The 15982-nt window shown below is 36.1% G+C and overlaps 1 protein-coding gene across 6 annotated transcripts; it reads right to left on the bottom strand.

The window, feature by feature from the left end:
* Nucleotides 1-1815: 1815 nt before the first annotated feature.
* Nucleotides 1816-15259, bottom strand: LOC133800635 (probable LRR receptor-like serine/threonine-protein kinase At1g07650). 6 transcript variants are annotated; one of them, XM_062238653.1, is made up of 26 exons: nucleotides 14911-15259; nucleotides 14288-14425; nucleotides 13248-13700; nucleotides 12996-13161; nucleotides 12805-12876; nucleotides 12654-12722; nucleotides 12494-12565; nucleotides 12322-12390; nucleotides 12109-12180; nucleotides 11853-11921; nucleotides 11707-11778; nucleotides 11546-11617; nucleotides 11393-11464; nucleotides 5909-5976; nucleotides 5719-5773; nucleotides 4766-4831; nucleotides 4631-4669; nucleotides 4495-4529; nucleotides 4049-4425; nucleotides 3783-3978; nucleotides 3524-3658; nucleotides 3286-3404; nucleotides 2986-3196; nucleotides 2654-2891; nucleotides 2364-2514; nucleotides 1816-2262 (listed from the first exon to the last, which is right to left on the bottom strand). In XM_062238653.1, exons 3-26 carry the CDS (start codon nucleotides 13360-13362, stop codon nucleotides 1975-1977), a joined length of 2898 nt encoding a protein of 965 aa, XP_062094637.1. In that variant the 5' UTR covers nucleotides 13363-13700; nucleotides 14288-14425; nucleotides 14911-15259; the 3' UTR covers nucleotides 1816-1974. The 6 variants fall into 6 exon arrangements, with proteins under 6 accessions (XP_062094637.1, XP_062094638.1, XP_062094640.1 ...); XM_062238654.1 differs by having other exon boundaries at nucleotides 13248-13548; XM_062238656.1 differs by having other exon boundaries at nucleotides 13248-13403.
* Between the last annotated feature and the right edge of the window lie 723 nt (nucleotides 15260-15982).

Raw genomic sequence — 15982 nt, 5'->3', positions numbered from 1 at the left:
CCTTTTGCTTCACCATGTCCTTCTTACAAGAATGCAATAGCCTCCTATAAGAGTACTTCCCCCATGGATAGCTGAAGAAGTACTCTACATTCTCAACAATTTTTAGAATATCTCGCCAAATGTGCAACTTGCCCTCGATGGCATTCAGAACCCCCTCAACAAACAGACATAGACCAAGCTTGTACACATCTTCCACAACCGTACAAGTCTTGAAAGCATGGTCCACCTGTGATAGCTTTACTTTCTTAGCATCGTTGAAATACTCCTTTATCAACCGGTCGCTGAGATTACACCCTTCCAACTCTTCTGGTGACGGGAAGGCACTGAAATCCAACCCCGTCACCAGGGCAAACTCTCCCATGCCGAATCTACAAGACTTTGACCCCAAGAAAAAATGCACCTCATCTTCGTTGTTGCTGGCGATTTTCCTCAGCAACAGTTGATGCACCAAGACTCCGGAGAAATTAAACTTCGAAGCCAAAAAGAACTGCTTGAAAGGGGATTCCTTAGCCCTTTCAAGCAGCCTGAGCTCCAAAAACCTGGTCTTAATGTGATTTAAAGTACTACTACCTCGATATGTCACTCGACCAAGAAAGTGATCACTGAACGGAACAAGCAAATTAGACATCTGTAACAACACATGAAAAAAAATGGGTAAGAAAATAGAATAAATTTTTTTTCATAAAAACATTGAAATAAGTTGTCATCGAGCTCTATCGAGCTATAATCGAGCTGCAACATACCTTATCGAGCAACTATCGAGAAACTATCGAGTTCCATCGAGCAATATCAACAACCTAAATCTATCGAGCCTATCGAGCCAGTGTCGAGCCTATCGAGCTAAGCAAAATCTGCCTACATAAATAACCATTGAGCTACAGTCTAGTCTAATATCGAACCATTATCGAACCTATCGAGCCCTTGTAATATAATACCACATATCCATCGAGCTCCTATCGAGCTCTTGTCGAGCCTACTATCGAACCATAATCGATCCTATCGAGCCCTTGTAATATAATACCACATATCCATCGAGCTCCTATCGAGCCTACTATCGAACCATAATCGATCCTATCGAGTTAGTTTCATATATTGTCATAGATCTATCGAGCTCCTATCGATCCACCATCAAATTGTTCAAACTACCCTATCGAGCCTACTATCGAACCTATCGAGCCACTGGTTCAAACCCAGAAAAAATTTCCCACAAAATCGGACAACCCATTCCACAAATCACAGATTCAATAACAATATAAAGCAAATATGGACTTGGGTTCAAGATTTTACCTTTGTTTTTTAAACTTTGAAGGAAATATGCTCCGTGGGTCTCGGGTTTGACAGAAAAATGGGAGTTTGCAGTGGGTCTCGAGATCGACGGAGAAATGGGAGAAGGTGGGGGTTCGACGGAGAAGGTGGGGGCTTGACGGAGATGCGAGCTCGACGGCTTGACGGAGATGGGGGCTCGACGGCTCGACGGTGGTGGGGGTTCGATGGTTTTTGGGGGATTTTTGTGAGACTGAGAGAGAGAAGGCTGAGGTTGAATGGGGAGGGTATTTTGGGTATGAGGGAAAAGTTTAGCATCAATTTGAAAAAGTTAACAATGCTAAGATTTTTTTGTACTTGTACATATTAGTATGTATAAAATGTGAAATTTCCCTATCCATATCAAGTACATGAATGAATAGAGTAAAAGTACGTTAATGGTTTCAATTCTTAATTTTGACATGGCTGAAGAGAAGCACTAGGAGATTTGTATGCTACTGATAATTTAGATTTAAGTCTGATTTGGTACTACCGCGTTTGACAAGAATCACGAGGCTCAATCTAAAAATCAATTGGTTATTAGTGGAGTTACACATGTTCTTATTAATGGTTCAATATTCTTACACTCATTCCACGTGGGACATAATAGTCTAATTAACACAGGGGAAGAGCCAATTCTTGTAAAAATGAAGAATAAACACAAAAAAATCTCTAAGAATCTCCTGAATTTGCATCTCTCAACTGATCCATGTATTCTGTCAAGGCTTGGAATCTTGATTGGTCGCTATGAACACTTGGTTGCAAACTCAACGTACGAACAAGAGTCTGACCTTCAAGCATGCTCACTACCATAGACATGGTGGGACGAAGTGAAGGTGATGGATTTGTGCATAATAGAGCTACTTCAATCATTCTTTTTGCCTCTTCTTTTCTGAATTTAGACCCCAACTTTGGATCCACCACCTCCATTAGATTTCCACTTCCTTGTAAGAAAATAGCCTGCAACAAGCAAGAAGAAGATAAACCATTACCAATATATAGAAACATATATGAAATTGAAAAAAGTTGTCAAATCATGTTATAAATACGATGTTACATACCCAGTCTAGAAGGCACACAAAGTTTCTATTTGGGCGATATCTCATGTTGTTTTTGCCAGCCACAATTTCAATTGCCATAACACCAAAACTATATACGTCTGCTTTATCAGTTAAGTAACCCCATAAGGCATATTCTGGGGCTATATATCCTCTGCAACAACCACAATAAAATTGAATAATAAAGAATATATTTTACTTTACATGTTAAAGGGTATCACTAATTATAGGATCAACTAAATTAGTATCATTTCCATGATTATCATAATGATGCAACTTAACTTAGAGCTTACATAGTTCCAGCAACTCTGGTGCTTATGTGGGTGTTTTCCTCTTCATTTAGTTTTGCCAAACCAAAATCAGCTATTTTTGGAGTAAGGCCTTTATCCAGTAGAATATTTGTGGCTTTGATGTCTCTATGTACAATTTTTAGTGCTGATTCATCATGCAGAAAAGCCAGACCTCTTGCAATGCCTATGCATATTTTTTGTCTAGTATCCCAGTCTAATTTCAACTCACCATCTTCAGGACCTTTTAAATATTAAAGATAATCAATGAATTCATGAAAATACACAAAGTCCTTAATTAGCTATAGAATAGAATCAAATATAGATGATAAGCTTACCAAATAAGGAATGAGCAAGGCTATTGTTCTCCATATATTCATATACCAACAACAATTGTTTTCCTTCAATGCAACATCCATGTAATTTGACAAGATTTGGGTGTTGTAAAGCAGAAATCATGCCTATTTCGTTTATGAATTCACGATTCCCTTGCTTTGATTTGGAAGAAAGTTGCTTAACTGCAATAATAGTGCCATCTAATAACACACCCTGCAATAAATATATGGGATGGATTCATTTGTTTATTTTCATTTTGTTATGATATCAAGTTTATCATGAACTTAGTGAGTTAAAGATACCTTGTAGACTGACCCAAATCCACCTTCTCCAATTTTGTTTGTAGCATCGAAGTTGTTAGTGGCAGCTTTAATTTGTTTGAAGGTAAAGAAACCAGTTTGTAGATTTAATCCTTTCAAAACTGTACAAGAAATAACAATTTCTTTTGTAATACATCTTTAAATGAATATTTGAGCAAGATAAAACAACCTGTGAAACAATAAGAGAAGAATGAGAAAAAATGAGAATACATTTTTTTACCTTCATCCCTTGATTCCTTCCTTCCGAAAGAGGTGCACCAAAGAATGCATAAAGCAATAGAAAGGAGAAGAACAGCTGTAGTAACTCCAATGATGATGGACTTTGTTGCTTTGGTCCTTATTGGAGGATTGAAATCTACAATAGAAGACATTAGTGGGATAATATTACTTGCAATTAGTAAAGCAAAAACAACTATTAAGAAAATCAATTTACTTTTCATTATAAACATGTTAGCTTCCTCTTGACAACAAATACTTACCAGGCTCCACTGCAATAGCTGAAATTAAAGAACCATACATTCCTCTCTTTGGAACATTCCTTGTCCCTTTCCCAGCCCATTGAACGCGAATCTCTAGTGTCTTATGACTCACAATTGTCTTAACTACTTTGACAAATTCCTTATCAATTCCATTAGCTTCCTTCTCAATGTTGAAATCTTCCACTACTAGGTTTCCCTACAAAAATTAAACTCAGTCAAGCATAAGTTCAAAAGTTGCAATGATTGTCAACAAAAATCAGGAGTACCTGAACATAAACATCAAATATTCGCCTTCCAACACCGTAATAAGATCTGTTATCTCGTAATACTATCTCTGCAAAATGCAGTTTCACAGTATAATTTCCATTTGCTAAGCAACGAGCATAATAAGTTAGTGAAAGAGGTGAGAGACGCGCGGTTGTGTAAAGCTCAGAATTGTTCATTCTGAGTATAGACACATTTTCTGCTATGTAATCCTTTGTGGTACTCCATACGTCCCAGAAATCACCAGTGTTGCTGAACCCCCAAATGTCTGAGTTATGGACAAATTTTGCAGCACCTCCCATGTCTTCATCTCCTTCATACATGATGCCTTCAATGGTGGTTTTTTTTCCACCACAATTTATATATAATGAATAATGATCTACACACAAAAAATCAGCGTTGATTAAGTCTATACCACGGTGGATAGTTTTAAAGTATAGTGATTTACCTCTTGAACATGGAGTCAAGCACTTGCTGAGCATTCTATATCAATATATAATATTCAAAGCAAGCATTAGTATATAGTAAAATCATTATAAAAATTAATGTTCTTGTTGTTGCAGTAGTTATTTTTTGAAGCTTACGAGTTGTTTTTCTGTCCAGATGAGCTCCGGAAGAGATTGCTGGTGAAAAATGCAAGTGTATTTATTAGTTTCACATGATTATGATGCAATGAATATGGATCTCAAAATAAAAGAAAGAAAAAGAGGGACTCTTACAAAGTTTCTGGACAAGTAGATGGTTCAGATACCTCTGAAAAGTTATTGTAAGAAAGATCTGTTTGGCTGCAAACAGTAAGAAATTAACGATGATCATTAACTCTTCAAGTCTTAAGTTCTTGACAGAATAATGTTGGATTAGTTCTCATTAAAACAGATTATCTCATGTGGCAAGCTTAGAGGTTGAGATCAAAGGAAGCTTCATCAACTAAAATTAGTTAGTTGCTCTCTGTTATTAGTCAAGTGGGTCTATATATATAGTTTGATTCCTTTTCTTTAAAGGGGTTGTAGTTTTCAGTGAGAATTTAAGAAAGAGAGTTATTTTGTTTTCAATACTTTCAAATACAAATTCTTGTAATAGAAAGAGAGAGAGCTGAGAGAGAAAGAACAGAGTGGTCAAAAGGGGTTAAGGGAATTGCCAAAGGGACTGCCTAGGTGTTCTCCATTGCAGCTCAAGGTTTCTATACAAGGGAGAGGATTGAAGCTGTTATTCTTGTTGTAATTCTTGCTTTTATTATAGTGAAGAGACTGAATTCCTTAAGTGGAGTTCAAAGAGGACTAGCCTTAGTTTGGGATTTCCATTTAAGTGTGAACCTCTATAAATTGTGTGTTGTTCTTTCTTTATTTATTCTATTGTTATTTTTCTGGTTTTCTTATGAGTTTTGCAGATGTAGTTGTGTTGTTGAATTCTCAACAAATAGTACAAAAGGATTTGTCTAACAATTGTGAAACAATTAAAAGAATCAACCAATCATCCAAAATATATCGATGCAAAAGATTTCGTCCCTCAACTCTTTACTAAATCTAAATCAAAGATTGTGTGTCAAATATTGTTAACCATAACAACATTGTGTTTTTCCTTAAAATCTCCAAATTAAATAAGCATGAATGGTATATGCCTGCAATGTATATGAAGAAAAACATTATGATAGAATATAAGATTGGCAACTCACTAGCGACTATCTCTGAGATTGATCCACTCTGGAATAGACCCACTGAGCAAGTTACCTGTTAAATACCTATTCAGTGTTCAACACAATAGCATAAGAAGAACGAAAATAAGTAGTAGTTTTAAAAAAATCAGAATAAAATGGAAATATGAAATTTTGAGGCCTTCTTCCTACTAATTTTTTCATTACTTACATTGTATCCAATGCCTTATATTTTCAAAATTTGGAACTGGCCCTTCTAGTTTATTAAAGCTAAGATCTCTACAAAATAGAAAGATTAATGTCAGTTATGTCATGGAGTAAAGTTCAGTAAATGATGGTTATTGGTGTAACAAATTGTGTTTAGTTTTATTTTTTGGAATAAAAATGAGAGAATAAGAACGAAAGGCTAGGTTAGTACTGTTGGGTTCAGCTCACTTAAAGTTCTATTTTTTGGTAGTTAAAACCGTTTCTTTATGATTGGTCCAAGTCAGCATTACTTAGTTATAAAAGGAAGGCTGAAATCATTTCTGGTACAGGCTGAAATCATTTCTGGTACAGAGAAGAATTTTACAGCAAGAGATTAGAAGAAAAGAGAATTCAGAGGAGATTAGAAGAGAAGAAAGTTCAGAGGAGAGAACCTAAGTTCTAAACCTTTCTTCTATTTTCTGTCTACTATTTTGTTTTCGGTGCATGACACCATTGTTGATCTAAGGCTAAATTTGTTATCTTGTGTAATCTGTACTTAAAGCTTCATTAATAAAGATCAGAGCCAATTGGCTATTCTCTCCCGTGGATGTAGGCACAATCATTATGCCGAACCACGTAATTGTTGTGTTGTGTTCATTTGTGTTCTCTGTTTTGGCTGCCATTTTCTTTGTTCTTGTTAAGTTTTATGGTTTCTTGTTTGGTGTTTTCAGGCACCACAATTGGTATCAAGAGCACAGGTTGTATTAAGTTGATTCAAGAAACCGGTTTGGGGTTCAAGAACTGATCAAGAAATGGGACAGCCAAGTTCGAGGTGGACAAATTTACTGGAGCCAATGACTTCAGCTTGTGGAGAATCAAGATGAAAGCACTCTTAGTGCATCAAGGCATATCTGAAGCTATAGATGCAGATTTATTAAAGGATGTAAAAGATGAGAAGGTTAAGAAGGACACCGAATCAAAGGCTCATAGTGCTATCCTTTTGAGTCTTGGAGATGAAGTTTTGAGGGAAGTGTCTAATGAAGATACAACTATTGGATTATGGAACAAACTGAGTTCAATCTACATGAAGAAATCCTTAGAAAATAAATTGTATCTCAAGAAGAAATTATACACTCTTCGGATGGATGAATCTAAAGAACTAAGGAAGCATTTGGATGATTTCAACAGAATTATACTTGATTTGAACAATCTTGGGGTCAAATTTGATGAAGAAGATCAGGCTATAATTCTCTTAAGTTCATTACCAAAGATGTATGAACACTTTGTGGATACAATTCTCTATGGCAAAGACACCTTGACCATGTCCGAAGTCAAGTCTGCTTTGAGTTTTAAGGAGATACAGAAACGAGGAGATGACAGAAGTGACACAGGTGGAGAAGGGCTGTTTGTAAGAGGAAGGTCAGAAAAGAAAGAGTACAGAGGAAGAAAATTCTCTCGAGGACAAAGTTATCACAGATCCAAATCAAAGACAAGAAACAATGCAACAGGAAAACAATGTTATTATTGCAAAAAGGAAGGCCATTTCAGAGATGAATGTTTGACTTTGAAGGCTAAATTGAAAAGGGAAGGTAATCACAAGAACATAAATAATGGTGAGGCAAGTGTAGCTACTGATGGTTATGATTATGCAGATGTGCTTGTGGTTTCAAATTCTGTTTCAGGTGGAGAATGGGTCTTGGATTCAGGTTGCTCATTTCATATGAGTCCAAGCAAAAATTTGTTCAACTCCATAATAGAAGAACATGGTGGAACTGTGTTGCTTGGGAACAATAAAGCTTGTGAAGTCAAAGGAATTTGATCAATAGTGGTAAAAATGCATGATGGCATTTCAAGAACAATACAGAATGTGAGATATGTTCTAGAGTTAAAGAGAAATTTGTTATCAATTGGTATGTTTGACAAGAATGGATTTACAGTTAAAATTGATAATGGAATTTTGAAAATTACAAAGGGCTCATTGGTGGTTATGAAAGGTAAATTGACAAATGGCTTGTATTTCTTGGATGGGAAAATTGTAACTGGAAATGTTGCTACTGTCATCAGCAACAACTCAGAAGAAACAACCAGATTGTGGCACCTGAGGTTAGGACATGTGAGTGAAAGAGGTATGCACGAGCTCAATAAACAGGGACTATTCAAGGGAGGTTTGAAAGACAAACTTGAGTTCTGTGAAGAGTGTGTTTATGGTAAGAGTAGCTGAGTCAAATTTAGTAAGGGTGAGCACACAACTACTGAGAAGCTTGCATACATACACTCGGATCTCTGGGGTGCTTCAAGAGTTCACACTTTAGGTGGAGCAAACTACTCCATGAGCATCATTGATGACTACAATAGAAAGGTATGGGTTTTCTTGTTGAAAAGTAAGGATCAAGCTTTTGAAACCTTTGTTAATTGGAAGAAACTGATTGAAAACCAAACTGGTAAGAGAATCAAAGTGTTGAGGACAAATAATGGCCTTGAATATTGCTCAAATGAATTCAAAGAATTCTGCAACAAAGAAGGGATAAGAAGACATCTTACAGTGGCAAGAACACCTCAACAGAATGGGTTGGCAGAACGCATGAACAAGACACTACTTGAGAGGGTTAGGTGTATGATGAAGAGTGCATGTTTATAGAAACATTTCTGGGGAGAAACCTTGAAAACAGCATGCTGTCTTATAAACAGATGTCCCTCAGCTGCCAATAATTTCAAAACCCCTCAAGAATTGTGGACAGGACAGCCACCAAAGTTTGATCACTTGAAGGTATTTGGTTGCACAGCCTATGTGCATATCAAACAAGACAAACTTGATTCAAGAGCACTTAAGTGCATGTTCTTAGGCTATCCTGATGGTGTCAAAGGCTACAAGCTGTGGTGCTTAGAACCAGGGCACAAGAAGTGTATTATCAATCGAGATGTGGTGTTTAGAGAGAATGAAATGGCTATGAAACCAAAGCCTCAAGTGACAGCTTGTCAATCTGGAAAATCTGATAGTGTACAGTTTGAGGTGGACCAACAACTTAGGGATAAAACTGATGAAGACAGTACAAATAAAATAGATGAAATGGACATTACACATAAAGATCTAAGGTCATACCAGCTAGCTCGAGAAAGAGAAAGAGAAAGAAGAGAGACAAGACCTCCAGATCGACTTGGCTATGCTGAATTTATTGCTTTTGCTTTGTCTGTTGCTGAAGAGATTGATAATGCAGAACCAGCAACATATCATGAAGCTACTAACAGTAAAGATGCTGTAGAATGGCTTAAAGCCATACAAGAAGAAATGTTGTCCTTGCAAAAGAACAACACCTGGGTGTTAGTAGACAAACTAGAAAAGAAAAGGCTTGTAGGCTGCAAGTGGATTTTCAAGAAAAAGGAGGGCATTCCAGGAGTTGAAAATACAAGGTTCAAAGCAAGATTAGTAGCTAAGGGTTTCACACAGCAAGAAGGCATAGATTTCAATGAGATATTCTCACCAGTGGTCAAGCAAACTTCAATTAGAATAATGATGTCAAAGGCTGCAAAGTACAATCTAGAGGTGGACCAAATGGATGTTAGAACAGCTTTCCTAAATGGAAGTCTAGATGAAGAAATATACATGCATCAACCCGAGGGATTTGAAAGTAATGACCCAAATAAGGTATGCTTACTTAAGAAATCTCTTTATGGACTTAGACAAGCCCCAAGACAGTGGAATCTTAAATTTGATGTTTTATGACTAAGATTGGTTATGAGAAGAGTAAATTTGATCCATGTATATATTGCAATAATCAGATTTACTTGCTGGTATATGTTGACGATATCTTGATTATTGGAAAGGAAAGAACAAGAATTAATATGCTTAAAGAAAAGCTTAAGCAGAAATTTGAGATGAAGGATCTCGGGACAGCCAAGAAAATTCTTGGTATTGACATTAAAAGGCCTCAACCACATGTCATTAACTTGTCTCAAAGAGGGTACTTACAGAAAGTTTTAGAGAAGTTTGGAATGATCAATTCCAAAGCTGTCTCTACACCCACTGCCCAACACTTCAAGCTGTCAATGAAACAATCACCAAATATAGATGCTGAGAGAGAGTACACGAACAAGGTTCCCTATGCTAGCTGTGTTGGTAGCTTAATGTACTCTATGGTTTGCACAAGACCAGATTTGGCACACTCTATGAATGTTGTTAGCCGATACATTGCCAATCCAAGAGCTGAGCATTAGGATGCTGTCAAATGGGTTATGAGATACATTAAGGGAACATTAAATACAGGCTTGGTGTTCAGAAATGAAAGTCAATTTAATGAAGAAGTAACAGGTTTTGTTGACTCAGATTTTGCTAGAAACATTGACACTCGAAGGTCTCTAACAGGTTATGTCTTCACAGCTCTGGGAAGTTGTATTAGCTGGAAATCGAACTTACAAAAGGTTGTTGCACTGTCATCCACTGAGGCTGAATACATGGCAGCTACAGAAACTATCAAAGAGGCAATTTGGCTCAGAGGATTAACTGGAACTAGGATTTAAATCGGATGATATCACAATTCATTGTGATAATCAGAGTGCCCTACATCTAATGAAGAATCCTATGTTTCATGAGAGGCCTAAACACATAGACATCAAACTACATTTTATTAAAGATATCATTCAGTCTAAACAAGTTTTTGTCAAGAAAATTAGCACTCATGACAATCCAGCTGACATCTTTACTAAAAGTGTCACTACAGAAAAGTTTAGACATTGTCTAAACTTGCTATGTGTTGAAAATTGTTAAGTTTCTTATTGAGACTTATTCATTGGAATTAGAGAATAATCAGCTCAGTTTCTAGTTGCTCGATCAGACTCTTTAAGTGAACTAAACCAGGTGGAATTTGTTGGATTCAGCTCACTTAAAGTTCTATTTTTTGGTAGTTAAAACCGTTTCTTTATGATTGGTCCAAGTCAGCATTACTTAGTTATAAAAGGAAGGCTGAAATCATTTCTGGTACAGAGAAGAATTTTACAGCAAGAGATTAGAAGAGAAGAGAATTCAGAGGAGATTAGAAGAGAAAAAAGTTCAGAGGAGAGAACCTAAGTTCTAAACCTTTCTTCTATTTTCTGTCTACTATTTTATTTTCGGTGCATGACACCATTGTTGATCTAAGGCTAAATTTGTTATCTTGTGTAATCTGTACTTAAAGCTTCATTAATAAAGATCAGAGCCAATTGGCTATTCTCTCCCGTGGATGTAGGCACAATCATTGTGCTGAACCACGTAATTGTTGTGTTGTGTTCATTTGTGTTCTCTGTTTTGGCTGCCATTTTCTTTGTTCTAGTTAAGTTTTATGGTTTCTTGTTTGGTGTTTTCAGGCACCACAAGTACTATACTTGAAAACCAAATGCCTTCCAATAATGCCAACCAAAAAAGGAAACACAAACTTGTAAATAAAAAAGAATTTCCTAAAGCTAATTCATTGCCATGGGTAATCATTACGACAGATAATATATTTCTAAATTTGAGAACAAGTGAAAAGAAGTTTACAAGACAGATAGACTTGTCAAAGTAGGAATATATTCAGGAATGTTTCCTCTTAGATTACAGCTCCTCAACATCCTGTAATGTCAAACAATGTTTTAGTAAGTTCAAACGTGGTTGATCTCATCAATCATAGAAAACTACTTATACATAGCTCACAATCTATCTAGGTTTGTCATGTTTCTCAAGTCTGGAAAATCTGAGCTTTCCCCATGTAAGTCACTAATCCTTCTGCAAAGAGTAACAACAAGATAATTTCAACGAATGAAGTTAGTAAACATATCAAGATTTTAAGGAGACAGAAATCAAGGAGAACTTACAGTTCTGTTAACTTGTTCAAGTTAGATAGACTAGATGGGATTGGCCCGTTGAAACCACTTCCTTCAATCTCTCTGTTGAGAGTAGTATGTAAAATCAATATTAACTACTCATAAATTTTGAAAAACAAGAGATCAATAGCTCTTACAATTTCTGAAGTTGTTTCCAGTTGCCAAACTCAGGCATCTTTCCTGTGAAGTTATTACCACTGATCCTACTGCAATGAAAGAACATGAGTCAAGATTAAAGTGACATAGTATTGACGATTATTCAACCAAAATATCTTGGCTCATTTCTTGTAGAACAACACAACACGTGAAAATAAACGTTACACCAAGACTTAGCCACTCTAATTGACTGTATATTATTACATTTATAAAGTTATAGCACACTTTGTCACTTACAGCACAGTTAACTTTGGGAGACTAATAAGAGCCATAGGGAACTCTCCAGTGAGATTGTTTGCATTAAGATTCCTGCAGTCTCATCATTTCAAGGCTAAATTAATATCATTTTCCTTTATGTAGCTCTACTCAAACAAGTATAAATAAAACCATAAGAAAAGACAATACAAAGAAGAACAAAAAATTGGGAAGCAAAAAAAATTGTATGCTCACAAGACTTCCAAGTTCAATTGCCCAAGCTCAGAGGGAATAGTTCCAGAAAACAAGTTGCTCTCCAAGACCCTGAAAAGGCATAGCTCTTCCCAAGGTTAGAAGATCATTATAAACAAATCAAAGGACTATAATTAAAAGAACAGAATTAAGGGTTAAAAGAGAAAGAGCATACAAATGTGTGAGAGTGGTTATGTTTCCTAAATAGCCAGGGATTGGTCCTGCTAAATTGTTGACACTAATGAGCCTGCAACACACATTCGTTCGATCATGCCATCAATTACTACAAACCTTTACAGCTTCATCTTGATTCTTATGGTTAAATGGAAACTTACAGTCGTTCCAACTTTGTTGAAGCCCATTCTCGCGGTATTGAACCACTGAGGAAGTTCCAGCTTAAGTTACTAAAAGTTAGAAGAAGACTACTATTAGCATCTTGAAAGTATTTGAATGAGCTATGATGGGGAATAAAAGGGTTTTGCATACACTTCCTTGAGGTAAGGTAGCTTCCATAGTGATGATGGAAGCTCACCATCAAGATCCTGTCCTGTAAAAGTACTGCATACATGCATAACACACGTCAAGAGAAAATTCCCAAGGTCGGAGATCTAATTTACAGCTAGGATTCAATTCAACTATATATATATAACCATGAGCAAGGGAAGGGAGGAGTTTACATGCTATGGATATGGCACTCAGTAGCAGAGATGGAGCATTTGCAGATGATAACATTGCTGTACTGATCTGTACGTGGGATATCAGTAGTGGATTTGCTACTACAAGGGTCACTGAAGTTCCAGTCTTTCTTGTTCAATTGTTCAGCCATTTCTCTAATGGCTTCCACTGCATACAATAGTAACTATCAAAATTATAACTTGCTTAATTAAAGTCTCACAAAAAAAAAAAAAAGATAGGGAGAGTTTTTTCACCTTCATACTGTGGAAGAGTAGTACCAGCTTGGGCATTGGATTTGAATGGAGCCAAGAAGAACATGAACAGTAAGTGTAGTACGGTAAACTTACGTCTAAGACTTTCAGAATCCATTTTTGATGCTCACCAACTTCTTCAAAATTAGCTATTTTGGGCTACATATATCATATTAGTTAAGTCTGGAACCCCATGAAAATATTCTTCACCAACCCCATGAAAATATGATTGAGAAAATTCAAAGCTGAACCCCACTTTACTGTTTTCATGTTTCGTCTCTAATGTAATTACTGTTACCTACGACTTTGAAGCAATGCTGCAGTAAGTAGCCTCCATGGGTAGAAAAACCAGATATGTTTAGATGTGTATATATGTATTTAAATAATTTGATGGAGAAACATTGAACGATAATCCATATTTTCTTGTGTGTATGTGAAGCAGATTTCTTGGACCAACTTTGAGAAGAAAAAACAAAGCTTTAAAATCAGTCTTCATACACGTTGTTTATTCTAGATAACTAATATGGTATACATTATTAATTGGACTTGGAATTTTAGCATTTCTGAGCTTAGCATACCAAGAAAAAAGATAGGCATATGTTGTATTCTACTTTCTCACGAAATTGCATTGAAGCAGAGTCATATCATGGACATGCGTGGTTGTTTTTTCTACTTCCTACTTTCTACTTTCTTGACCAGTTTGTAGATCTAATCCTCTTAGAACTGTACATAGTAATTTCTTATATGTTATTCGACTTTCATTGAAAAATTAAGAAAGATAAGAGCAAAGAAGAAAATACAAATCTAGAATAGATTGATATATACTTACTTATGGTCTGGAATATTATGTCAACCCCATAAATGTAAATCCTATGCATAAATTTTTTATTTATTTTGGAAAAATTATATGTAGCAATGCGCAGATAATGAATCATGCAATTGCTTTTTCTAGCATAGGTAGGAAATCTGAACTTTAATTCTTTTAACCGAGTACCTTACAAAATTTCTAATGAGTAGAAATTTGATGACAATATATTTTTTACCTTTATCCCTAGATTCCTTGGTTCCAATATAGCATTTGCACCAAAAAATGACAGAACTTATGAAAAGAAGACAAAAAGCTGAAACTGCTCCAATGATGATGAACTTTATGTCTTTTTTCTGTCCTGGAGGTTTGAAATCTAAAAAAAAAAAAAAACATCAGTGGAATAATAGTAATTGTAAAATAGAAAAACAATAAATAAATAAGAATCAGTTTTCCTTTTCACTATGAATATGCTAGTTCCCAGATTTATTTTTGATTACAAGTTCCAGAAATTGTTTGATAAGGGACTTGGTGGTCTTAAGAGGGGATGCGGGCCTCCAATCTCAGGGATGGGATTTGCGCTTTAGAAGGAATTTGTTCGATAGGGAGATCACCAGTCTCTCTCAGTTATTACTTTTGTTAGAGAGGGTGTCTCTACCAGGAGTTTTAGAAGATAGGAGGGCTTGGATACCTGACGTTAACGAAGTATTCTCTTGCAAATCGGCCTTTACGAGGTTAAGTTATGCTCAGCTGGGTTCTGTTCGGGAGTGGGGAAAGTCTTTGTGGAAAAGTGTCTCTCCTTCCAGAGTTAAAGTGTTTGGCTGGTTAGTTTTCAACAATAAAATTAATGTTCCGGCTTACCATTGTTTGTCTCCGGCTTGGTGCGTTTGTTGTAAGCAAGCAGGGGAATCCACTAGTCATTTATTCTTGGAGTGTCATTTTTCAAGAGAAGTGTGGGGTAAAGTCTTAGCTGAGTTTGGTATTCTTTGGTGTAGGCCATCTAACTGTTCTCAATTGTTTCTCACTAAGTTAGGGGGTGGCAGGCGAGTTTCTCGTCTTTGGCAAAGTACTGTGTTGGCAACTTTTTGGGCCTTATGGCTTGAGAGAAATAACAGACTTTTCGAAGATATTTGCAATCCTGTAGAGTCTATATGGGATAAGATAAAATTTTGGGTGGCGACTTGGGTGTATAGAAATAAAGGTTTTGAGGGAGTTGCCTACTATGACCTTATTAGAGATTGGGGCAACTTCTGGATTTAATTTTTGGGGGTGGGTTTTGTTGTGGTTTCTTTTGTTTGTCTAGTTTTTTCTCTTTGTAACCACGGTATTCCTCCGCCACAAGTGAGGTTTTCAACTTTTTGAGTAAAGGTCAGCCTTTTGACCTTTGTCTTTTTTTCAAAAAAAAAGAATATGCTAGTTCCTTCTTGATACAATATAGAATTAAGTTACTTACCAGACTCCACAGAAATAGCTGATATAAGAGAACCATACATTCCACGGCTTGGAACATTCTTTGTTCTTTTCCCTGCCCATTGGAAGCGGATCTCACAGCTGCTTTGATTACTTCGATATATTCCTTATCAACTCCATTAGCTTTCTTTTCAATGTTGAAATCTTTCAACTCTTGCTTTCCCTACAATAGCTTCACCAGTGTTACTAAACCCCCAGAATTCATCCCCTTCATACTTGATGCCTCCAACAGTAGTTGGTTTTCCACCACAATTTATATGCAGTGAATAATGATCTACACATCAATCAATGTTGATTAAAACTAAACAACAGGAATGGTTTATAGTCAATCCAGTTAATATGTAGTTTCGAAAGAGGCTTATTTACCTTTTGAACATGGAGCCAAGCACTTGTTGAGCATTCTATATTAATCATATTGAAAGCAAGCATTAGTAAAGAAATATCATCATGAAAACTAATGTTC

The sequence above is a fragment of the Humulus lupulus genome, chromosome 9, assembly GCF_963169125.1.
Source record: "Humulus lupulus chromosome 9, drHumLupu1.1, whole genome shotgun sequence".
Lineage (NCBI taxonomy): Eukaryota > Viridiplantae > Streptophyta > Magnoliopsida > Rosales > Cannabaceae > Humulus > Humulus lupulus.
The sequence above is the reverse complement of the archived record's forward strand: the minus strand, read 5'-3'. Positions and strand labels throughout refer to the sequence as shown.